Genomic DNA, 25296 nt, shown 5'->3' with positions numbered 1-25296 from the left:
TAACGATTCAATAAATAAGGTAGATCATAAATAATCAAGGCATAAATATAAGTGCATTACATGAAAGGCAATTAAATATTATGAGGCAATAAATACTGTGAGACAATAAATACTGTGCGACAATAAATACTGTGCGACAATAAATACTGTGCGACAATAAATACTGTGCGACAATAAATACTGTGCGACAATAAATACTGTGAAACAATAAATACTGTGAAACAATAAATACTGTGAAACAATAAATACTGTGAAACAATAAATACTGTGAGGTAATAAATAGGATTAATACAATAAATACAGTGCTCTCAATAAATAATAAAAGCCAACAGTGACACTTGAAAATCAGTTCACATTCCTGAGGTACTATGGGATGATTTGGCCCAATCCCAGCTTGTAGAGATTTGGATGGCCTGAGGGGTATACTCCCTGGCTTGGACAAGGCTGAGGCCTAAACGGAGGTAGATCAAGGGGGAATCTAGAGATCTGGCTCTCCCACACTACACAACCCCTCTGTATTAGTCTCAGCTCACCCCTGGCACTATCAAGCTGGTTCCAGCACCTCTCTAGCCTCTAGGATGGTCTCTTAGGGCTTCACAGGGTCTTAGGCGCCCTCTATTCCACTTACTGCCCTTTTTATGAAGTTCCGACGCCGCTGGAGTCGTGTCGACGCCGTGAGGCGGCTCCGGTTCGATGTCGGCGGCCTCGGCGCAATGACAGTTCTTGACGACGCAGGTAGGCGGTTCCGGTTCGATGTCGGCGGCCTCGGCTCGATGTCGACCTCCGGTTCGATGACGTCGGGCAGTCTTGGCTTGATGTCGACTTCGTGCGGCTCCGGTTCGATGTCGTCGGGCGGCCTTGGCTCGATGTCGACTTCTGGCGGCTCCGGAGTGCGATCTCCACTCCCGACCTCCGGCACGATTCTCTTCAGGTTCCGGCGACTCCGGAGTGCGATCTCCACTCCCAACCTCCGGCACACTTCACCTCGGTCTCCGGCGACTCCGGAGGGCGGACTTCACTCCCCCGTCGACGCCGCACACTCTTCCTCAGGTGACTTCCTCCTCGACCTCTGGTACTCTCCACGACCTCCGTCGGCGCCCTCTCTCGACCTCTGGCGGCTCCGGGTACGACGTCTGCTTTCCAGTCAGCGCCGCTTCTCCACCTCGGGCTCCAGGTCTCCAGGCTTCTCGACGTCGGACTTCAAGAAGTTACCAGTAACCAGGTCAGGAACTTGCTGTTCTTTACTTTTAAGGCCTGTTCCTGCTGTCCAGATCCTTAAGATGGTTTTTCTTGCTTTCTCCCACACAGGGCTCCAGGCTGGGCTCAGTCAGTAGGGACTAGTATCAAGGGTGGGTTTCTGGACCCCACTCCAGGCACAAGTTTCCACCCCTGCTGCCTCACTCCTTCCTCCTTCAGTTCTGTGCTCCTCTCTCTTCACCAGTCAGGTGCCAACTGCCAACTCCAACTGCCAACCTGGAGATGCCTTCCCAACATTCTAAACCTGCCTCACACTGTCACAGGGTTCTGGAATGTTCTGGAAGGTGCTGGTAGGTTCCAGTGATGTCACAGGTGACAATGGGTGGCCACCATTTTGTGTTTCCGGCCCTCAGACAGAAGTTCCAGGGGTAGATAAAATGGCTCCCTGAATCTGCATCAATACTAAAAAGTCTGGTGGTTCCCAAAAAGGAAAAAATACTAACAGGGTTTGAGGCAAAAGTGGGACAAAATAAATAAGGATGAGGAGGGACCACCCAAAGGGCTGACAGGTCTAACACCTGCTATTTACGCTATATATCAACAAATTGGGGGGACACTTTAATATCATGCTGCAAGGACATACCTAGGACGGGCACCAAAATGATCCCCGCATTCCTGTACGCCGACGATGCGGTTTTATGGTCTAGAACTGCAAGGGGCCTGCAACAACTTTTAAACTGTTTTATAGATTTTATTAATTTGTTAGACTTAATCACGAATTTTAAGAAATCTCATGCCATGACTATAGGCTCTCGAAAGGCAGCCAAGGCCAAATTTTACTGTAATGGGGATGAGTTAATTAAGGTATCTACGTTCCCATACCTAGGGGTACTTTTTGATGACCAAGGTGCATGGTGTGCACAACGAACACTTAAAAGAATGTCCTAGCCAGAGCTGCAGGGGCCACTCTGGACTTTGCAAAGAGACTAGGGTCAAAACTCCTCCCTGCACTATTGAAGGTCTATATTGCTAAATGTATTCCTTTGGCTATGTATGGATGTGATATTCAGGGCTACATGGATGTGAAGGGAATACAAGTGGCGGACAATACCTGTATGTGCAAACTTCCTGGGGTCCCTGTTGCTACCCCAGTCTTCAGTCTGCATGAAGAATTGGGGGTGGGCTATATCTCGGACCAGATTGCGGTTGCCCCATTGTTACGTTGGCTCAGAATCTGGGCTCAACCTTCTCCAAATTTAAACCAACTCATAGTCTCGGATTGAATTGCGCTAGAGGGGGCCCCTACACATCCCTTGACTGCAATACATAAAGGAACAGACAAGATGTCTTTGTTGTCCAGAATTGTTTTTGACACAGAGGTCCTTGGGCAAAACCGCCATCAGAGATTCTAGACAGCAGTTCATGGAGAGTGGGCAAGGCCTCAGGGAGGAAGCTGAATTAGATAAACCCTCGGTGAGAAGGTTGGTTACATTGAGCTTGGGTCCGCAGCTGCAACCATATTTATCCTATGTCAACAAACCATACCATTGTTTTGTCTTGACGAGATTTCGTATGAATATGGTCCCCTGGTTGCTGGCATTTCCGAGAGGATATTCAAAACCGGATTCACTAAAACACTGCCCCTGTGATAACTTCTCGGAACAGGATACCCTGCACCTAATGTTCTTTTGTGCCTATTACGATTCCTTGCGCAGGCAACACATTCTTCCTTTACTTAGAGATTGTCAGTTTGTCCAAGTGAGGCCGGCCCTGCTCCATCTACAAATGCTAGCCTCACCTATGGTTTGTTTGGGAGGGGGGGGAGGGGTGGGGGGGGGTCGCAGGTTTTTACTCGGGCCATTAGACATAGGACTAGACTATCATTGCAATAGCAATCATGCGTTATTAGTTGGTTCAAATATGTTCTCTTAAACAATGCTTTGCGTTTTTAAATGTGATATTACCTATGGACTTGGCTTACTATTTTAGCACAGCTGCACTTTATATGATATAGCTTTTAAAGGTTTTTTAACACTATTACTGTAATAGCAATGCGGGATGATTTTATTACATTTTAATGGAATGTGTATTTTTATAATATTGTAGGCTTTTATGGCTCTTGGCTGTCGAATAAAGTACTTTTGACTGATTGACTGGGTATAAAAAAGTGCCCGTTGGTGGGTAGGGTGACCATAGGAATTGGGGAAACTGCAAAAGTCCTACCGTCCAATGTTCCTACACTTCTCCCATTAAAAAATAATATGCCCCACATGTTGGTGGGCCTATTTCACAGGCAATGGAATAGGCCAAAATTGTGAAAACCACAATTACACAACATTCATTTTGCATGGTCACATATGTGGCATGTTCTAGTTAGTTACAATAGGCCCAACCTCACATTTCAGGTACTGTTCTTGTTGGTACATGCGTGAAAACATCGTTTGGGGGTGGGGAGGGCGTCCCTGCTCCCCACTCTTCTGGAACTTTGGCACAGTATGTGATCAAATCCATTTTTAAAGGTGGACTTAGCAGGCAATTATGTAAAGAAACAAAAGTGATGGCATCTGCGCAAGGCACACCACTCACAACTTCTCCAGGTGCATAGTGTTCAGAAAGCTCTGGGATGGATGAGTTGTGTATCCCAAAGCCCAAGTCAATATAGGGGAAAGGAACTGGATCACTAATAGGCACCCTTAATGTAGTAGTGATGTTACTTTTGGCACACAGCTTTGCCTAAGATATCATGTGTGCTTTAGTCCCAACGGAGGTCTTTGGCCTTACTCCTTCTGTGGCAGCAAATTCCCTCAAAATTTGGAAAAGCATATACATTAATTACTTATGAGCGCGCAAATAACTGTGTCTGGGGTTAAAGTGAGAACTTTTCGCCTACCTGCTTGGATCCCCATCCTCTCGGCGTCCTTGTTGCCGTTTTGGGTCTCCCTCCCGCCGCCGCGCCTGTTATCCTTGCGGCCGCAGTGTGGAGGGGAGACCACAACTCCCAGGCTCCTTTGCCCCCAATACCGGAAGTTGTCATTACGAAAATCGCGCTTGGAGGCCCTTTAAAAGCAACTATACTCCCCGCGTCGCGGGACCGCGTGCGGGCTGAGCCCGGGCAAAGGGCGGGCCGTCTGTGGCCATCCGGGGCAGGCCGAGGCAGGGCAGGGCCATATCTATTGGTTGTAGTATAGAACTCAAGTACCTTTCCGGGATATTGTTTATTTGTTATTATTCTAATGGTGTATTTTATTTTTTCTTCATGTGTTATTTTTTCTATATTTTATATTGTGTTTTTTCATTGAGGCAGTTGTAATTGAACCGCCTCAGATATGGGAAAGCATACGTCTGTTCAAGCTCAAAATGATCCCAAATCTAAAATTGCTGTCAATACTCCTCTTCCTAGTTTGACTGCAATTGATCGTATGCTACAAAAAACAATCGGGGTGGTTTTATCAGTTATCCAAAGTACTGAAAGGCGCCTCTCACTTCCAGCAGGTATGCTTCCCCCTCTTTCTGCCACTAATGCATCGATACTTACAACCAACTCACATGAGTCATTAATAGTTCCATCTTTTATTGGCCTCCCTGAAGTTCGTCCACCACAAGTAACTGGGGACAGCACTAATCCTCTGCAACAGGCACAATTAGATCATATGCCTATAGAATCTAGGTTATCTTGGTCTCCTGTTATCTTCTCTAGTAACCAACTATCTGAGCACTCTCTGCATGAGAGTCCTATAGTATAGGTAGGCTCAGCTTCACTTTCAAGCCCAATTACAATCTCTGGATCTGTACTCAATACTAATAATGTCACACCACGAATGACAACTAGGAGGCCAGAAGGCGAAGTGTAAGCAAAACCATTGTAATAAGGAAGGGTCACATCTGATAAATGCTAAGGGAAAGAGACCTTATAAATCACGTAAAAATACCAGTAAACCTATTGCGACGAAGGGAAAGAGGATAATAATAAATCATTAGTTGCCCCTTCTAATACTAGTAGGAGTGACCCGTTAACAGGGGAGGGTTTCTGGGGGAAAATGGAGAACCTGTTAATGGCTCTCATGGAACCTATCATGGTAAAACTATCGAGTATTGAAGTTAGGGTCACCAATATGGAAGTACAAGCCATGGGTAAACTACAGGGTAATGTTACTGCACCACAAAAACCTTTGCCTGTGACGAAAGGCAATCTTAAAAAAGTTCATCAGGTGACTGAAAGTAGTGTGCAGGAGAAATCCAAGAGGTTAAAAAGGTACCAACTCGGCTGGAATAGATATACCAGGACCTTCTAAAGCTGTCCAAAATAACTCTCCAACCGTTATAAGAACAGTTGCTGACGCTAGGAAGGTCATTATTACACCCAGTTTACCTACTATAAATTTGCCCCCAGAGGCCTTACCATATACCGTGGTGCTAGCTAATGTTCCACCCCTTCCCCCTAATGTCTATGAACACTGGTCAACTTTGAGGAATAAATCCCTTCATTTCCTGTCAGTTAAATTTGGGTCAAATAGTGCTTTATTTTCGAATTTCAAGATGGCTAGAAGAGTTGGTTGGATTGGTCCATCTTCTAAATCATTGAGAGGGGACTGTGTGATTCTTTCATTCCGGTCCCCCCCTTTGGTTAATGATATTTTTGAGAGATGTTATTCTGGCCAACTTCTCACAGACCATGTTAATATGTTCCTCTGGACTTCTCTTATTCATTCCCATGGCAGGAAAGGATGCGGGGTCATTGTCCCCAATTATCTACTTGGGGGCGTTTTGAGGTTGGGAGATACGGTATTTCAACATCCAACCGTTTTGACACTCTCAGTGGGTTAGACAACAATGATTGACAGCAAATCTATCCGCTCCAAAGCACTTGGACTACTGTTATGGATGCTATGTTGCCTTTTGACCCATTGGATAATACCAGTGATAGAATAAGCTTAGATAACTCTCCATTTGAAATTGACGGTTATACAGGGGGGGGGTGGTCGATGGATTAGAGGAGACGAGTGAGAGTAGAGTATTGCCTCTGAAGGTAGATCCCACTTCGGTTCCTTTTATCTGTCCCCCGCATGGTACTCTGACATGTAATGTATGCTCATGGAATATTGCTGGAATTAAATCCAAAATTGGTAACCCCTTTTGGCAAGATTGTATCTACCAGCAAGATCTCATCTGCCTACAAGAAACATGGACTAGGGATCCAGTCTCTATAAATGGGTTTAAAACGTTCCACACTCCAGCAGTGGATACTATTCATGGAAGAGCCAAAGGAGGTCTGACAATTTATGTATCAAATAAATTGCACTTAATAAAGATATTGGAGCCAGTTAAGGATTCCTACTTTCAATTTTTGATACTGGTTTTAAGCTTAGCTACCCCGATCGCCTTGCTCAATCTATATAATAACATTCCCCTAGGGGAAGTTTCTAACACGCTCAATAAATTGGTTTATAACAGTGTCCCTACAAGCATTTTTTTTTGGGTATAATATGATGACTCTTCTTTTGGGAGACTTTAATTGTACTTTGTGCAATATGACGATTGACAAAAGATGTATTATAGGGCGAGGAGACGGAGTAAGTCGGTTGCATTTTAACCATTCTCCCTTGGGAGAACATTTTAATGAATTAATGGGACAAGTAGACTTGGGTTTTATAAACGAAATCTGCACAAGCCCCTTTTCTCTTCCTCCAACATTTAACGGTCGAGGTTCTTCCTCGACCATTGATTTTGTATTAATTACAATTAGACATGCCGTAAGCATTGTTAATTTTCACGTATCTGATATTGTTCTTAGCTATCACTTTCCACTATGTTAAGCTATTTTAATCCCAAAGAAGTCTTTCCCAAAAAATAGTATAGATAGAGATAAACTGTGGGAAAATTTGGCCATTGGAAGAACCAATGGCTATACGCTCAAATGGGATAAGGTGGATAAAATTAACGTACTCAATACTGTAATTAATAAATGTGCTTCGGAGATTTCAACTTGTCTATCGGAGGATGCTATCCCAGAAAAAATACTTGCATCATTTTCGATAATTTGTAATGATATTAGAACCTCTTTAACGAGAAAATGCAAGAATAATAATGTAACGAGGGGTGGCTGGTTTAACTCTAGGCGCACCAGAGCATACTCTTATTTAAAGAAAACATTGCACAATCTTCATAGGTGTGCGGAAGATGTACGTAGAGCTAGGAAAGATTATAAATTAGCTGTAAAAGATAGAAAAGATGACCTAAGGAAAGAATCTTGGGAAGCGTTGCATGAGGCATCGATTAGCAATGATTGCGCAAGCTTTTGGAAGATCATCAGAAATCCTCTTTTTAGTGAAGAGATCTGTCCCTCCATAGAGATAGCTATTCCTGAGGATAAATGGATTGATCACTTTTCTAAAGTGTACGAGGGAGACTGTATGTTTTGTACCTCTTGTAATCCTAAGGATTATTTTTCCTTAGGAAATATGCAGTTTTCTTTGAAAGAGGTTGAAAAAGCTATATTCGCCAGTAAGGGTGGGAAGGACCCTGGCACAGATGGTGTGCCTATAGATGTATTTAAGACAATCATGCCTCTGTGGGCCCCCCTTCTGGTCCAGGTGCTAAACGCCAGTTGTAGGACAGACTTATTGCCCACTTGGGTGGAATCCATAATAGTTCCAATTTATAAAAAGGGGGATAGACATGACCCGGGTTGTTACAGACCCATTTCCCTTTTAGATTCTTATACTAAAATAGGTGGACGAGTTATCTTGGATCGTCTACTCTCGTGAGCTGAGAAAAATTCCATTTTGTCCGACCTGCAATACGGTTTCCGCTCTGGATTAGGAACAGTGGAACAGGGCCTAAATTTTCTGATGTTGACCGGGAAGTACACTAGGGCTAAGAGGGAGAACTTGTTTGTGGCTTTTGTTGACCTCTCAGCCGCCTTTGGACGGTGTGATTCACTCTAAACTATGGATATTATTGGAACAAATTGGGGTTGAAGAAAACATTATTTATTTTCTTAAATGTTTTTATAGTGACGCATCTGCTCGCGTTCGTTATGGACGCAAGGGAGAATGCACGGGCAAAATTCCAATCAGGAGTGGGGTCAGGCAAGGTTGTGTCCTGGCCCCACTCCTTTTTAACTTGTATATAAACTGGTAGGAGAAAGCCCTGTGCAATAAGAGTTTTAATCCCCCATATGTAGCTGGTCGTCCAATTCCGCTTCTAATATACGCGGACGATGCCGTACTAATGTCTCGTACCCAAGTGGGTCTACAGCGCGTGGTGGATTGTTTTGCCCTCTTCATGAAAGACTTGGGCTTACAAGTTAATATTGCAAAAACTATCATGCACTGTGGTAGAGGGGTAAAAACTAAGAAGGCTATTTTTATTGAGGGACAGCAGTTGACTCATACCAAGCAATTCTCCTACCTGGGTATCTTGTTTACCTGGAAGGATCTATGGGGTGAGGCAATATCAGAAAAAAAAACAAGTAATGAACCGTTCGATTGCTGCCCTTAGATCATTTACGAGGAAATTAGGCACCAGACCGCCTACGGAATTAATTAAGATTTATAAGGCCAAATGCGTTTCTGGTGCAATGTATGGTAGTGGGATTTGGGGTTTTGTGGATACTACCCAGCTCCAGGTGCTTGAGAACCCCTTCCTGAAATTTATCCTCGCAGTCCCTAAGAGTTCCTCTAATTATAATTGCCATGCAGAATTGGGACTCTTATATATCGGACCTCATTAAGTTAGAACCTGTACTATTATGGCATAGGGTGTGGACAAAAGAAGAACCTAAACTTAAGAGATATATTGTTAGAAGTTTTAAAACTGGATGGACATATGAGGATACCGTGGCTGAACTATGTACGAAAGTTTCTAACTGATATTGGTAAGTTGGATTATTTTTTAAATCCTCTTACTATTTCAGCAATTTCACGGAAGGAGCTCAAAAAAGAGGGTCTGATCTTTTTAGAATCAATAAGAAATGCTGCTGAGGCCTTAAAACCCACTGTTTTACAACATCAATTAATCTTAACATCTTTTAACATTCAACCCTACTTGCTTCATGTTCCGGGTAACTATGACAGATTTTTATAAACCCGTTTTAGGTTTGGACTGTTTCATAGATTGGTTAGCTTCCCAATAGCAAATGTTTGGTCTCATGTACTGTCTCCCTGCACCTGTGATGAAATTTCCCCCCAAAGTACAATGCATGTTGTCCTATTTTGTAAATTTTACCATCAAATCAGGCGAGTTGTTTTATTGCAGTTTAAGGGAAATCGGGCATCGGCAATGCCGCCAGGCTATGTATGATATCCAACGGTTGGATAATCACCTCTGTGTTGCAACAATTACACTGTATTTGAAGCAAGTGATATTTATTAGAAATAGGATAACTGTATAAATATATTTCTTTTTACCAACCTTAGGAAATCATGAAATTTTGACTAGTTATAAGATATTCTTCAATGAATTGTAATGACTTTTTATATGTATACTTTTATGATTGTTTTACAATCGAATAAAGTTTTTCTGATCTACTGGTGGGAATTCTAAAGAGAATGGGTCATGCTGGGGAAAACCAGCAAAAAGGAAAGAAAGCTCAGGTAGAAGGTAAGAGGAAATCAAAACAGGTAGGTTCGAGGACTAGAACAGGTTTTGAAAATAGTGCAGCTCCACCTTCAGATACTGCTGCAAAAGATGCTGCCCCTTTAAAGGGGGCTGGTGGTTGCATCTGTGAGCTGTTGGGAACAAATTCTCATAAACTGAGCAGCAGATGACACCCAAAATAATTTTTGCCTTTCTGATGAGTCAATAACAATCACTGGTGTCAATGGCTGTGCATCCTGCACTTTAAGGCGAAAACAAAGACAAATACTCTAATTAAGGACTGCCTTGTACTGCATATACCATCACACATTGCCTAGGGAGGACTGGAACAAGTTGTGAACAGTGTGAGACAAAGAGGGTTTGATATATGTGGATGAGGAGTCTCACCAATTCAAGGAAAGAAATACCCAAAGAGCATCCCAGAAAACTGCCAACCGTCACCCCACGCTCACGGACAACTGAAATTAATAATGAGATGAAAGGTACTGCACAGTAATCAAACGACAACTAACTATATAGTAGTTTCTCGTCCTTCAGCACAGGAGAACAGAAACACATTTATCAAAGAATGTCCCCCACACCATTTTGCAGTTAAGAAAACAATTCATTCAAATTCAATTCGGATGTAAAACTCACCCGCTTTTGTGCTTCCCTTGTACCTGAGAAATATTTATATTACTGCTTAAGTTTCTGGCCAGAGCAGTTGGAATAATTGTGACAGGCTTCACAGGAACGCTTTCACAGACATTTGCCATTGTTACAGCTGACCAATGAAGATCAAAATTGAGGTGGTCCATGTTCTCTGTATAAACGATTACTGCCTGAACAGCAAGCAATTTGGAAACATCCAAAGCATCTCTACTGCATATATGGTTTTGTAGACACTACAAACAAAACAAAACAAAAAAAAAAGATTCATTGTACACAAAATGGCAAGTTAAGAAACTACGCTATATTGGACTATGAACAATGTACACTTTATGGCATTAACAAGAAAACAGTGTACTTTGTCTTCATTAATCAATGAAATTCCTTTTTCAAAAAACAAAACAAAGTTGCATCAGGCTGCTGCAGTTGAAATAACTAAGATATGAGAAAATGTTCAAATAAAATAGAAATGCGTTTGAAAAAAAGCTAATTATAGGTAACTCGAAGTCTCCATCAAGAGCACCCTCATATTTATAAACAATGGCTAGCTCTGCATATGTGCAGGACTTGGAACATTCAACAGAACAGAATTTTTTTTTAATTTTTTTTTTAACCCAATGCTAACCATTGCTATATTTTCAGGGTAGTAGTTAAACCCCCCTCAATTCTGACACTCACCTGAGGCTGTGTGATATAGAATTAAATATTTGCTTTCACAGTTTGATCTACTGCAGAGGACAGGTTATGTATTTAATAAAGATGTGAATGGTGAAGAACTGGAGTTAACAGTAATCCATAAAAACACCACCCAAAGTTGGAGGAAGAATTGTAATATCTCTTGCAGTCTTATGAAGTTTGTTTTCTCTTAAATTGCACCATAATCCCCGTGGTGCCCTTACACATCCAAGAGACATGGAATCAATTGGTAACACATGAACAGTACGGCAATGAAAATCAAGGACCCCACGGAGAGTTGAAAACTGTCACTTCTAAGTGCATTTTACAAGGAACATACCCAAGCTAGTGAGAAAAGTAGCCCATCCATACAAGACCTTCAGGTACCCTGGACACGAAGACTCCAAAACAATGCAATATTTGTAGTTTTGAGCAAATGCACACGATGATACAGTGCTTATAAAATGATGTCGCCAATGTATCGGTGACAGCTAATGTGCCACCAAGAGAAAACTGTTGGGGTGTCCGGTCCACTAAAGGTTGATTTCAAGGTGGAGAACTGGAGGGGAATTATAATGCAGTGCCAGAAGAGGAAGTGTGAGAAAGTGCCATATTTCTTGCATGGTATGCCCCCACTTTTTTTTGCTGAATTGCTGAATGTACTTTGACTGAGTGTGCCCTGGACTCCTGCCAATCAGGTGCCCAGGGCCTATGTTCCTTCCTTAAAATAAACCAAACCCAAATTGGCAAACCTTGGCCACATGTCAGCCCCTGGTAAATGGTACCCTAAGTACCCAGGGCTTTGTGACCCAGGAAGGCCTCTAAGAGCTGCAGCACTCCTTGTGCCACCCTTAGAGGCCCTGTACCCTTACACACACACACACTGCCTTTGCAGGCTGAGTGTTTGGGTGCAAGACAAAAACAAAGTAGACATGGCACACATCCCTGTGTGCCATGCCCATCACATACACTGCCATGGCATACATCAGTCACCCCTCTAGCTGGGTGCCTTATGCCAATGGTGTGGGCACAGGAGCAAGAGCCCTGTGCCCCTACAGTGCCCAGGTCCATTCCTGAGCCCTGTAAGTGCAGTGCTGCCATTTAAAGAGTAGATGGTGCTGGGAGCTCGTCAAACACGAGCTCCACAGCACCATAATGGCAACACTAAAGACTGGGAAGTTTGGTATCAAACTTCTCAGCACATTAAACCCACACTGATGCCAGTGTGGGATTTAATGTACCCAGCACCCCAGAGGGCATCTTAGAGGTGCCCCCTCGAACCTAACCTACAAATCCACGTCTGCTCTGAGGCTGCCTAGGCTGCCACCCAACAGATATGTTGCTGGACCCCTGGGTAGAAGAGCCCCTGCTCTCCTGGTCCTGCAACAATGCACATCCTGCGCGAGGTGCTAAATCTCCTCCCCCAGGATGGGCAGGGGGAAGCTTCAAAGGCCTGCCGCCTCTGTGAGCTTCCCCAGGCCCCTGCAACCCCCCACTCTGGCGGGAAGCTTTGGCCAGAAACCCCAAATAAGGACAGGGGATGTGCCAGCCTGCCAACCCCACCCCTCAGGTGGGTAGGCGAGGTGAAGCACATCTCCGGGCTCTCGCCATCTTGAAGATGGGAAGCCCTACCCCATCAGGACTAGGCTACTGCCCACCTCCCACAGGAGAGAGGCAGGATAGGGGGGGGGGGGGGGTGTACCCACCCCAGGACGGGGACCCATTGGTCCCTACCCTTCACCTTCCTGTAACGCCCCTAAATCTAGTATTTAGGGGCACCCTGAACCTTCCTTCCCCAGATTCCAGATCCCAAACTACGAACAGCAAGAAGAAAGAAGACCTGCCCTGCAGCTGCTGAAAAGAGGAAGACACCAACTGCTTTGGCCCCAGCCCTACCGGCCTGTCGACCCTCGAACCTGCTCCTGCTAAAGCCCGGCATCGCTTGTGGCTAGCAACCTCACCAACCCCGGAGGACCTGGCTACCTTTTGGCTCTAAGGTCCTGGGACTCCCATGAGTAGAGGCTCTACTCGAAACCTATCTCTAACCCCTGGCAGCAGCCCAGAACCGCGAACCCAGCATACTCTGCACCAGACGAGCCTGGCCAGTTCCGGAGTGAACAAAGACCTTGAGGACGACCCCACGGCGACTGTGACCCCGAGTCCGGCACCCAAGGACCTCCCTCGACATTCCTGAAGAAGCCTGCAGCCTCAGAACCAGGTGCCCCCCCCCCTCCCCCAACCGCGATCAACAGAGAGTAAGATTTCCTGACACCTAAAGGTACCCCTGCACGCAGCGCCCCACGGCCCCCTGTGCCCAATCCCGGGGTACCTACCTATCCTCCAACTACCCAACTTACCTCTCGAAGTGGTGGTGGCACCTGAAGAGTCCTCGTCCCCGAGCTTGCAGTCTTTTTCCTAACCGGAGATTTCCCATTGAAATCCATTGAGCACCCGAAGGCTCAAAAGCACTCTGCACCCAGCCGCCTGAGTGGCCCTGGCAGTGAAAACTCTACTCCTTCCTACTTCCCCACTTGCCCCGAGTATGTGACCAGGAGCCCAGCTCCCACAGCCGCGTGGCTTGCCAGTCAGCAGCCACCAAACCAGGCCACCCCCCCATCCCTCGTAGGATAACATTGGGCCTAACTCTCTCTGCACCCGGCCGCCCTAGAGCCGCTGAGGGTGAACCAACTGTACCTACCTGACCCTGGGAGACCCCAGAGTCTGTGCCCAGAACCTCAACTCTGCCAGTCGAGTACTTACCCTTAAACCGCAAACTCTATTTTCCTCATAGGGTAACATTGACTAGCTTTTTCCTGAAATTTCTTCTAAGTGTGGACTTTTCAAATCTTCAAATATTCACCAATAATCAGCCAAGTGACAAAAACGAATTGACTCACCTGTTCTTAGGTGAGCTCCCAGTGCTGGATCTTGGTGCCCAGCACTGACTCTGAAAAATCTCTACAACTGTACTTACCCTTAACTCAAGTTTCTTCCATAGGAAACCATTGACTGTTTTTCTGTGAAATTTCTTCTAAGTGTCGATTTCTGGAAACGTAATTGCTTACCTGTTTTGGATAAAGGTCCCAGTACTGAGTCTAGGCACCCAGTACTGGATTACAAAAGTAACGAGAACATACTGTACCTGTAACCTGCATTTTCTTCCATAGGGAATCATTGACTGTTTTCTCTGAAATATATCCTAAGTGTCAACTTTTAAAATAACTAAATATTAGTTAAAAATCATTACAGTACTTAAGTCGACTTTCATCACTTGATTCTGAGAACTGACCAAGGACTGAATCTAGGATCCAGTCCTGGAATTCCAAAAGTAATCTAAAAAGTAATCTGTTGCAAATAACTTGAATTTACCATTGAGCTCAATGTATTGTGTTTAAAACTAGAGTTGCCTACTGCAACCACTTGTAACTGTTTACTAAAATCTATTGCATATTGCAAAAGTATTTATATGAAACATCTACTGTTGAGAAAGTATATTTTAATACCCACTGTTGGTTCTAAAATAATAAAACAAGCATATATTTGTTATATATAAACCATTGGCCTAGAGTTCAGTTATTGAGTGTGTGAAACCTTTTGCTGACTGAGTGTGTACAACAAATGCTTTACACTGTCCTCTGGTACTGCCTTAGTGCTAGACCAAGCTACCACTTTAGAGAGTAAGGTTATACCAAACTTTAACCTCTGTCAAACCCTGGGGGACTGTGGACTCTGTACACCCTGTACCTATTAAGGAACAGTATATACAGAGCCTCTTTCTCACATTGGTGGATCAGCGATGGGATACAAACTTGCATTTGTTGGACTACTTGGTTACCATCTGATCACACGACAGAACTCTTAAAAATTGCCTTTAGAATTCTGATTGGTCTTTTCCAAAATTACTAAAAGTCTTGCTAGGGCCTTGCTAAGTCCCATTAGAATTTTAGAAAAATAAAAGTCACTATAGTCAGGGTAGAGGGTTATAACTGTCAGGTTAGAATGTCGCAAACAAACCCAGCTGTTAGTGATAATAATAACATGGACCTGGTGGAGGAGCTCGACCTCACACCTTACTTACACTTGTCTTTCAAGGAATTGAGGTCCTTACGCAAACTTTTAAAAGTTACCAATGGGCCTGCATCCAACCAAACTAGGGCTCCAGGAGCTCTTGGCGGAGTATGCCAAGGACCACCCATCTGAACATGGTGATGGCAAGTCAGATGAGGAAAGGGAAGCAGAGGAGGTTGACAATATGCCCCCCCCCCCCCCCCATGCTATTCCCTAGGGAGGAGAGGACACCCATACCCTCCAATCCAAGGATTAGCATCTGGGCACCTAGAGACTACACAGGTGGCTCTGGTACCAAAGAGAACACTGGGGGACCCACCAGTGAAGAGGACAGCTTTTCAAGGCTGGCCAAAAGACTAGAGCTAGAGTCCAGGCTCTAGAAAAAGAAAGAAGAGAGATGGGTTTAGCACCCATCAATGGTGGCAGCAATAATAAAAATAAGGATAGGGAGGAGACTTCTGACCTTAAAATCCCCAAAGGGAGTGTCCCTAAATTTGAGGAAGGTGATGATATCACCAAATGGTTCACAGCCTTTGAGAGGGCTTGTGATAGCAGAAAAGTAAAGAAACCTCTCTGGGGGGTACTCCTGTGGGAACTGTTCTCTGGTAACTGCAGAGACCGGCTTCGGACCCTTTCTGGGCCAGCAGCAGGATCCTATGACCTCATGAAGAGAGCTCTGATTGAGGGATTTGGATTCACCACTGAGGAGTATAGAATTAGATTCAGGGGGGCTCACATAACCCAGACCCAGTCCTGGATTGATTTTGTAGACTTCTCAGTAAAGACACTGGATGGTTGGTTAGCTGGACATGGTGTGCAGGATTTTACTGGATTGTAGAATTTATTCATGAAGGAAAATATATTGAGTAACTGCACAAATGAAAAGTTGCATCAGCATTTGGTAGACCTAGGTCTAATTTCTCCCCAAGAATTGCGAAAGAAGGCAGACCACTGAGTGAAGACTAGGGTGACCAAGACAGCCACTGGGGGTGACCAAAAGAAAGTGGTCCCAAAACCTCCCCAGGGGAAAGGTGGTGAGAATCCCCAAGATAAAAAGTCTGAGTCTTCCGAAGGGCCCCAAAAACCTGTTCAGGTGGGTGGGACCCAAACTACTCCCTATGTGCCCCAACCATATAGGGGGAAGAACTTTGATCCCTTAAAGGCCTGGTGTAATTTCTGTAAGAAGCAAGGACACCGAACTGTAGCTTGCCCCCAAAACAAAGCCCCTAAGGCACCCAGTACAGCTACTCCTGGGGCAGCAAGCATACAAATGGATCAGAGGTGTACCCTGAGCAAGTCTGGGAACACACTGAAGCAAGTCTAGTCTCCTTGGGAGAAGTGGAGTTTGCCACTGTAGCTGTGTGGCCCCCCAACTTAAAGAAATACCTAGCTTATTTAATTTAAACACTGCACAGAATATATTTTTTAGTTAAAGTTTCATTATCAATCCAGGGATGATGTAAACTTTATATTTTTCTCATTTATAGGTCCCCTACTGCATTCCATATATTATTGTATTAAAATACATGCTTTCTCACATACAAATGCCTAGCACTCTTCTTTAATATTGGTTTCTTTACAGGTTGGTAATTCAGCATTCATGAATATATGGTTTAAAAGTTTTCAGAATAATCTGATAGCCTGGTTTTGAAGACTTATATTGTTTGATGTTTAGATTGTTCAACAATTGTTTTTTCAGGTATTAAACAATGTTCCACATTAATATAAGTTTCAAGCACTTCTGTAATTGTTGATTAAAAAGTTGGAAAGAAAAGGATTCAAACCACTTTAGCACAAATCCTTTAATTGTGAGGCACTGATCAAGCAGGGAGAGACTTTGCACATGATCTAATATCGGATAAAACTTCACTGAAAGGTAAACAGCCCACACCAGTGCAAACATACAAACACTGATAAACATGTACACCACCACAAACTAAAATGCCATGCAAATAAAGGAAAGTGCGAGAGGAGTTCTTTTTATTTCTTCCTAAAGGGGCTAACACAATGTAACATCGTTACACAACAGACCCCCCCCCCCCCCCTTCATCATGGATTTTGCGCATGTTTTGTTGGAAAAAATATAAAATGTAGGCTCCCACACCTCAAAATTTGCAGTATTTTAGCGTCAGGTAAAACTCGTGTTTGTCACAAAAATACCGCCCAGACTCTACTGGAGACACTGACAAGTCACTTTGTGACCTGGCAGTGTGTCCTGCAGCACCATGCCAACAGAACAGGAGGGCGCCTGATGCCGGAGAGTGCATATTTAAATTTGAAAACTCTGCTCTCTAGTTATCAGATAGCCACTATTCCCAAGGTGTGCAGGGTTGTAGGGGGCAAATGGAGGGGCGGTGCACTGGAGTCTCGAAAGTAGTAGGGCAATGTTGGCGAGGAGAGGGGTGCCATGACTGTCCTGGGGTTGTTGAGGGAGGCGTGTTTACCACAAGAACAGAGAAGGCACAGAAGGGCTGCAGGGTAGAGAAGAGGATGTGGTATTAAGGCAAGAGCTGCAGACTTTGAATATGATTTACCCACCTAAATTAAGATGAAACGTTGGGGTAGCATTACTGGAACTTAAATCTGTAGGTTGTAAACATACATTTGTCTTGGGCAATAAATAAACGTAACTTTATCACCAGCCATATGTAGGCAGAGACAGTAGGGCTGCTTTATAGGCCGCATGAGGTGTTCCATTGTTCCAGGTTTGAGTCTCTGCATCGAAACAACATTGTGTGATTCTGTACACATCAATTAATCTCATCATTGCATGAGAAACGTTTTTAAAGTAACTGGAACTCATGTAAAGAAAATCAATGTGTCGAGTTTGCTCTATAAAGCAGCAAAAATAAAGAATCAAGGGGCAGCAGGTCCCAAGAAAGAAAAGGCAGGGAAAGGCGGGGAGCCTGTCAGCACAGGAGGAGGGCCCTGTGCATTGCAAAGGATGACTACAGAGGACCTTAACACCTCCGCCGCCTGCTAACCTGTTGCTCACCCGACTTTTATTGGCTTATAACAGAGCAGAGCCAATAAAAGGAGGACCAGCCACAAATTAGTGAGACTGCCAAGTCATTTTGATATAGAGGCAAGATGAATGATCCTTATCCTACTGCATTCGTATTTATTTATTAAAAAGGACAATAAGTCTTCCAAGCACACTTGCTTGTTGTGTTACTAAGCGTGCTGTTACTTTCACAAACATCGTGGGATTTTTCGAAACTGCAGATTTCACAATGTTTTTCTTTTTGCTAATTGCAGTATCCTGGGGGGGGTATACAAGGTAGCAGCAAGAAAGACTGGTTTAAGATTACGAAGCTTGATTTTATGCTGTTTAGGGATGTCACTAAAATATTGTTTCTTTTTTGTTTGCACCAGTTATATGAGCTGGATTTAAAGGTTCCAGGTTAAGAAGAAAGCTGTAAGCCCGATTCAGCCCCTGCAGAGAATCTGGGAATATTAAAATCATAATAGACCATAGGGCAGTGTTTAATTATTTTGTTGACTAGTGAAATGGCAGGCTCATAGGAGTCTTTCAAATATGTACGATCACATTTACCCACAGACAAAGAATGGGTAAAAACCTTTGATACATCAGCCTCCTTTTCTAAAAGTATCTATTGATAGCAGGTCAACTACCAAACACCCCAGGCTTTAAGCATTTAATGCAAGGTTTTATGCTGGGTCTGGTGGCTCAGTGGAATAAAGCAGCCACTGCAGGGGCATGTGTTAGACCTCATGGTCACAGGTTCAAATCCCAGCAGGTCCACTCAGCCTTTCATCCATCTGAGGTCGATAAAATGAGTACCATTGAGTTGGGCAACAATAAACATCTGTTATTCAGCGCCAGGACACCTACGGGTAATCGTGCGCTTTACAAATACACCTGTTATGTTATGGTGACAGGTATCTGTGAAACGAGTGCTGCCACTATGCACATCATGGGATAGTTGTGAAAACCTGATGCAGCTTCCACACCGTACCATCAGCTAACCCTGGCTTTTTTAACCAACAGCACTTAAGTGCTGGGTGTTTTAAGCCATAGTAGCAATGTTATTAGCAAATTTTCAAGCCCTAGAATACAAGGTGATATCTGTTAAAAGGTCTGAGCACAATTAAAGCGCAAAACTGCCATGAGGACACATAGTAGTTATGAATGACCACACAACCGCAGCAAGGCATTAATGTGGTCAGGCCAAGAGTGAAGACAAGAAGCTACGAACATGCTTCAAGTATCAAGATTCAGGTGATTTAAAATGCAGGGATACATATTAATCTGGTGTAAATCAGAATTTTAAAGATTACACTAGGTGCAACGCGGTTGCCAGGGTTGACCACCCATACAATGACATCATGTACAGTAATGACTAGATGAATGGCCCCCAACTGAGTCCAGGAAATTGAAAGCAACACCCATACTTTTTAATCCTTTAATCGTCCTGTAAACCAGACAGTGTCTTGACAGAGTGAGTGTGAGGTGATCATATGTGGGTGAAGGGCCCGAAATGCGAGTGAGACTACAATGCACGGGATTTCTATGCTTCAGACAGCCTAACATATGTCCATTGCACACACTGCCAATGGGAAGATAACTCATACCCAGCATTGCTTCTTTAAATGAAATGTGTGCTTTATAACAATCACTGAAAAGGCAGTTGAATAAATCCTGATAAGCACCGATTGCAAAAGGATTGGAAAACACTAAGAAAACATAAAAAATAAACAATGAACATAGGACAGCTTATCTTTGGTATTGAAGGCTGTTGTCAGGTCAAGCAGGACAAGATGGCAGCTGTCGCTGTATCTTGTATCTGGAAGGTGAAATCTAGAATTGATGCAGTTAGTAAGCTGCAGCGAGACACCTTTTCCAGGGTCTTACCAAACTATGGAAAATTGACATAGGGCAGTAGTTTGATGGAGTTCAGGATTAAGGTTTTCTTTTGTAGAAAATGGTCAATTTGGCCACGTTTTTGAGAGTCTGGGACAACTCGTTCTCGAAGGGAAGCACTGGTGGTTTTGCATTAGGCCCCAGTAAAGTAGAAGTTGCCCCTGATGACGGTAACCAGTATGTGGTCATTGTAATACAAGGTGGGTATCAGACTTTCAAAGTCTGCAGTGTTGTTTTTAAGGTTCACAGTGATCCCAAATGGCTGTGCATGAAGATTAAATGCTGTTGGATGAAGCAGCAGCACAAAGAGAGAGGACTTTGTTTAACTTCTGCCTCCACTTCCTTGCTTACAAAATCGGTGTGCTATGCCAAGTGCTGCAACAGTGGCTGGGCAATTACATTTTACAATTAAATTAACTATGATTTTTAGAGCCAGATGTCATGAATCAGATTTTCCTCAAGTTTAAGTTTAGTTTAAAAGTAGCTGTTGGAAGAGCTGGAATGTGGATTGAGTTGGTGCACTCTACAGATATTCATAAATGTAATTCCTTAGAAAGCAGATGCAAACCGTTTCCAATGTGAAAAGTAACCACTGAAATGGCTGGGATGCAGAGAAAGGTGTTTCTGCACGAGGGAGAAAGATTTTTCACTGGGAAACATTTTTTTGAAAGCTTTAGCAAGTGGATTTTGCACTTTTAGTAGATTGTCAAATGAGCAATTCTACACATGGAACGCAAAGAGTGTGCTAGGATTAGGTCAGTGAAATACGGCTGTTGTAGGTTTACAGTCATTCTTCTGGAAACTTGTTGGAATTTCAGAAAGTCAATAATCTGCACCAGTGTGTGGTCATAGACCTTGCTGCTTCCTCATTGCTGTGTGAAAGGACACTCTCTCTGGCCCAACAGCAGCAGTGGTGGCTGGGGTAGGTGAGAACCGAGCTGCTATTGCACACTTCAACGAAGGAACCAAGGAATGAAAGTAAAGACAGACCTGGAGTTTAGGGAGAGCGGGCTATCTGCCACATAAGATAAGAAAGGGGTGTCTCCAAGCATTAAATGGAGAACAGCAGCATGACAGCAAGACAGATAGTGAGACCAAACAGAGTAAATTGTAAGCGCTGAGAGCCCAACAACATCCACAGCATTTGAGGAAAGATGGAGCTTATGACTGAAGGTATAATGCCAACATCATTTACATATGTGGCCTGGAAATCTCACCAAGTACGCAACATGAAACTTATAAGAAAAATCACAGCATGCAAACAAAGACTGAGCCGGAGACTAAAGTGTGTATTCTCCACGGTCCTTACCAAACATGTAACACTGGAGGTGTAGAGAGGGAAACAACTATGCAGGCTCTCCCAATCAATCCCATAACACAAGCGTGCCCATGGACTAGTTCTAGAGAAAATATAGAAGAACTATGAAGCCTAAATGAACGTTTTTCAGCACTTAAATAGTCCAAAGTAGGTCCTGTGGGCTTTAAGGGCCAAAACTCTCTGGTATTGGTGAGCAATAAAAAGGGGTCACACAGGGGCAATAAACTGAAATTACAGCAAGGCACTTATACTGTGCCTATATAGCCAAGAGCGGAATAGTTTCCGCTGCGAGTAGACCATGGGATGTAGATTATTGAAGTCTCCTCACATATGCGTCAGAGCATTAGGAGACAAACTATTCATTACTGCAAACTGCTTTCCCTTCTGAACGCTGGAAGCACAAGCTATATGAATGCACCATGGTACAAGTACAGTACAGAGTTAGAGACCATGAAAAGTCGGGGGGCCGCAACAACAAATCAGCGACATCAATGGAAAGAGTAGGCCTGGAAAGTTAAGTGTTACTGCAGCAAGAAGAAATAAAGGGTTGTCTAGGGTGAGGCCTGCTTACCTAGCAACATCTACATCTACACAGAGTGCGGCCTGAGAACCAGAGTATGGACGAGAACACAGAAAGACTGTGAGAGCAAAGACAAAGCTAAAAACAAGATATCTTCAGTCCACAGTCAGAGCTCAGTAACAATGACAGGCTTGGGGGTATCTTCAAGTGCTCATGACACTGACTCATCGGTGGAGTAAATGCATATTCAGAGCAAAAACACAGGCCCCAATTCCCAAAGGAATTCACAATTATACATTTAAGAGTGCAAATGGATAGGAATATGAATGCAATGCATATACGAGAGACAAAATGCTCCTTTTTCCTCCATTTTTGCCCCCAAGAGGAAGATTTGAAGTAAAACACTTAAAGGAAACAACGAGTCATGGAAGAGCCTAGGACACACGCGCACACAGAAATGAAGGATACCGTTATGGCAACTCCTTAACTCTGGATTCTTAGGCTATTTCCTATCAACGATGTAAAACATACCCCTCCACGTATGAAGCATCCTTATAAGTTCCCTTCTTAAAACTTTGGGGTTCAGATTGCATAAGTGAAAGTGATTCCTCCCGGATTGGCAATTTTGTGTATGTGGCTGTGTAGAAAGGTCAGCGGTTAAACTAGAAAACGTTTCAATGGATGAAAAACAGATTTAGAGGGCATATATGGATGAACAGGGCTAGTTGGAAATTATTACACAACTCGGGACTTGGCTTACCATCAGCAAAGTTTGATGCCAAAGACAACTCTAGCGTTGAAGGAGGCTTTTTAGCATCATTCTCAGTGCAGGGAGGGAAGGTCATCAAGGGAGGTTTTGGTGTCACTAGAAGTTGCAGCGGTTATAGTAGTCCTTAACATCAAGTACTTGGTGTTGAAAGTATCTTTAATGCCAACCTAGATCTCAGAATTTCAAGAAGCGCACAGTGATGCTAAACACTTCAAAAGCCGATTATGAATGGCAGCAATACTCACAACATGTCCTCATATCTCCCAAAAGGGATGTTCTTACGGAGAGTGGACTTTGCTGATGTAAATACAGGTTCATCCCTAGGATTCGCTTCCTACTTTTCTTGCATGGACACCTTTTACCCTCACATTTGTCTACCCCAAGTTTAATTCCTCCTTTTTCTTCGTGGGTGTGCCATCATATTTATTTCACAAAAAGTGAAACAGATCAAGCAGGCTTCATTTGTAGAACCCATTAGGCTCCTTGACATATATTTGCATGGTACAGGAAGGGAAACTGGGAACCTCACATGTTGAAAATAAGAATTAAAAAAATATAAACATGTCAAAAATAGTTTTGAGGGTAGATCCCAGTGATCAAGGATTCTGCCTTCTGTGACCAGAAAGAAATGACATTTCAGCTGCCATTTTGTGACACATGGGGTGCGGCTTCTCTCAGGGAGGTGGTGATGTTTCTGCAGCTCCACAATGTACTTCTCTAAACGCTTCATTTCCTTTTTTTTTTTTTTAAATAATAATCACCAGTCTTTATTTAAATATAAAATTGGTTCCTTTTAAATAGAACAAACAAATCAAATTTACCTAATTTAACCGGCATATAGAGTTTGACATTTACTTTCAAAAATGTCATTTTACATTTAAGACATTCTTTACTTTAACCCCTTCGGTGCTCATGACGGAACGGTTCCGTCATGAGCGTCGGTTGAGCTGTGCTCATGACGGAACCGTTCCGTCATGAGCCCGCCCGCGCAAGAAACGGTCAGCACCGCGGCGGAATTCGCGCCGCATGGAAGGGGTTAAAGCCACTCCAGCATTCAACAAGTTGGTTATACCACATCAGGTCTATAAACGAAGATTAAATGTCGAATAATTCTAAAGTATAGTAACATACCATTCCGAAAAGTTAATAAAAAGGTAGCACACAGCCATTAATTGTGCCCACCAAACTGAACAATTAATTTGAACAAACTTCAAAAATTCGGGGGAAATAATTCTCAAAAAAATGTAACATAAGGATAACATAATAGACATGTTTCTCTGGTATCACCTTAAGTGTGGCACTAGAGTTTTCAGATGTATGCCACGTGATGTCTCCTGAAGAATGTTTTGAAGTTTTCACTGTACAAGGGATTACGATATCTCCAGGAGGAGCTGCAGTAGGGACTTTACCCACACAACCAGTTGCTTCGCGGCCAGGGTCAAAGCGATCTACAGTTAGGGTTATACCTTCTTCATCTATGGGGTAAAAATCAGTAAAAGGAGAAAGTTACAAGCAATACACATTTTATGTTTTGAATAGATGCACATAATACTTAAGATATAGCAGCATTGAAGACTGGTTAGAATCAAAAACTCGGTTTCATTGTAAAAACATCAGAAATTGCACAAAGGAAAACACTGTGACAAAACGTGAAACTGATCCGTAGCAACTGAGAATGGGTGAGGGGTAAACAGAGGTGTAAGGGATGAAAACTGACCATCTGAAGTCAATGTGGCCTGCTCACGGTCTCTGGTTTGGTCCGCTCTTGTCTCTGGTAATCAGCCTAGCCACACAAGTGGGGGAACCATTTTTAGGTGTCTCCTAGCAGCAGCATGCTTGGAAAAAGACCTTTAGCCACCAATTCAGTTTGTGTCCCAAAAACGTGCACGTGTTGCATTGCTTTCAATGGCAAGGCGTGCACGTTTGGCGATTTCCTTGCGGGAGCAAGCTTTGACACCACACGTTTGTAATTCACTTGCAAATACATGGTGCCCCTGGCTCGCTCCCGCAAGAGAAATGCTTTGTGTGCTCTTGGCCACACTCCCCCCCCCCCCCCCCCTCCCACTTTTACCGCGAGGCTTGTTTATTTAACACGTTTATGAAAGCCTTATTTAAAAGCATTGCCCTGCAGCCACAAGCGGCTATGCTCCATTTGCCCGCTAGATGACGCTCCTGAGCTGAACTAGATCTGCCAGAAAACAACAGATAAGGTATTTGCGGCTTATCCTCGTCTACATATGGGGTGTTTGATTTTATTTTCTATTACAATGTTGCTTTTAAACTAAGCGCCTGTCTTTCTTATTTGAAATTATATAGACCGTGTTTATCCCCAGTGGCCTCTTACTACTCAAAACTTTCTTTTAATCAGATTATTGGCATTTGTTGCGCTCTGCCTGCCGTTGGTGTTACCTCATAGTGCTATTCAGTCATAAAGCCATTTCTAAGTAAAATGAGCGCAGCGTTAGCACCGTAAAAAATTAACTGGAAACTGGCATTCGGGAGAGAGGCCGGGGTTTTATCATTATTGGTCCCACTTGTCCCCGGATGTACACCCCTTGTCCCTCGGATGTTCACCCATTGTCCCGCTCATGTGAGGCCTTCGTAGAATGACTCAGTTC

The 25296-nt window shown here is 43.6% G+C and overlaps 1 protein-coding gene across 1 annotated transcript in view; it reads right to left on the bottom strand.

The window, feature by feature from the left end:
• STIL (STIL centriolar assembly protein) overlaps window positions 1–25296 on the bottom strand; it is a 310496-nt gene that overhangs the window by 258675 nt on the left and 26525 nt on the right. Inside the window, exons 5-6 of the mRNA XM_085602678.1 lie at window positions 23966–24153; window positions 10432–10679 (exon numbers count right to left, since the gene is read on the bottom strand). Coding sequence (XP_085458804.1) covers window positions 10432–10679; window positions 23966–24153 — 436 coding nt within the window. The remainder of the gene's footprint in view (window positions 1–10431; window positions 10680–23965; window positions 24154–25296) is intronic.

Source organism: Triturus cristatus, chromosome 4_2 (genome assembly GCF_964204655.1).
Source record: "Triturus cristatus chromosome 4_2, aTriCri1.1, whole genome shotgun sequence".
In the NCBI taxonomy this organism is placed as follows: Eukaryota; Metazoa; Chordata; class Amphibia; order Caudata; family Salamandridae; genus Triturus; species Triturus cristatus.
Note: the sequence above shows the minus strand (reverse complement) of the source record. Positions and strands in the feature narration are given on the sequence as shown.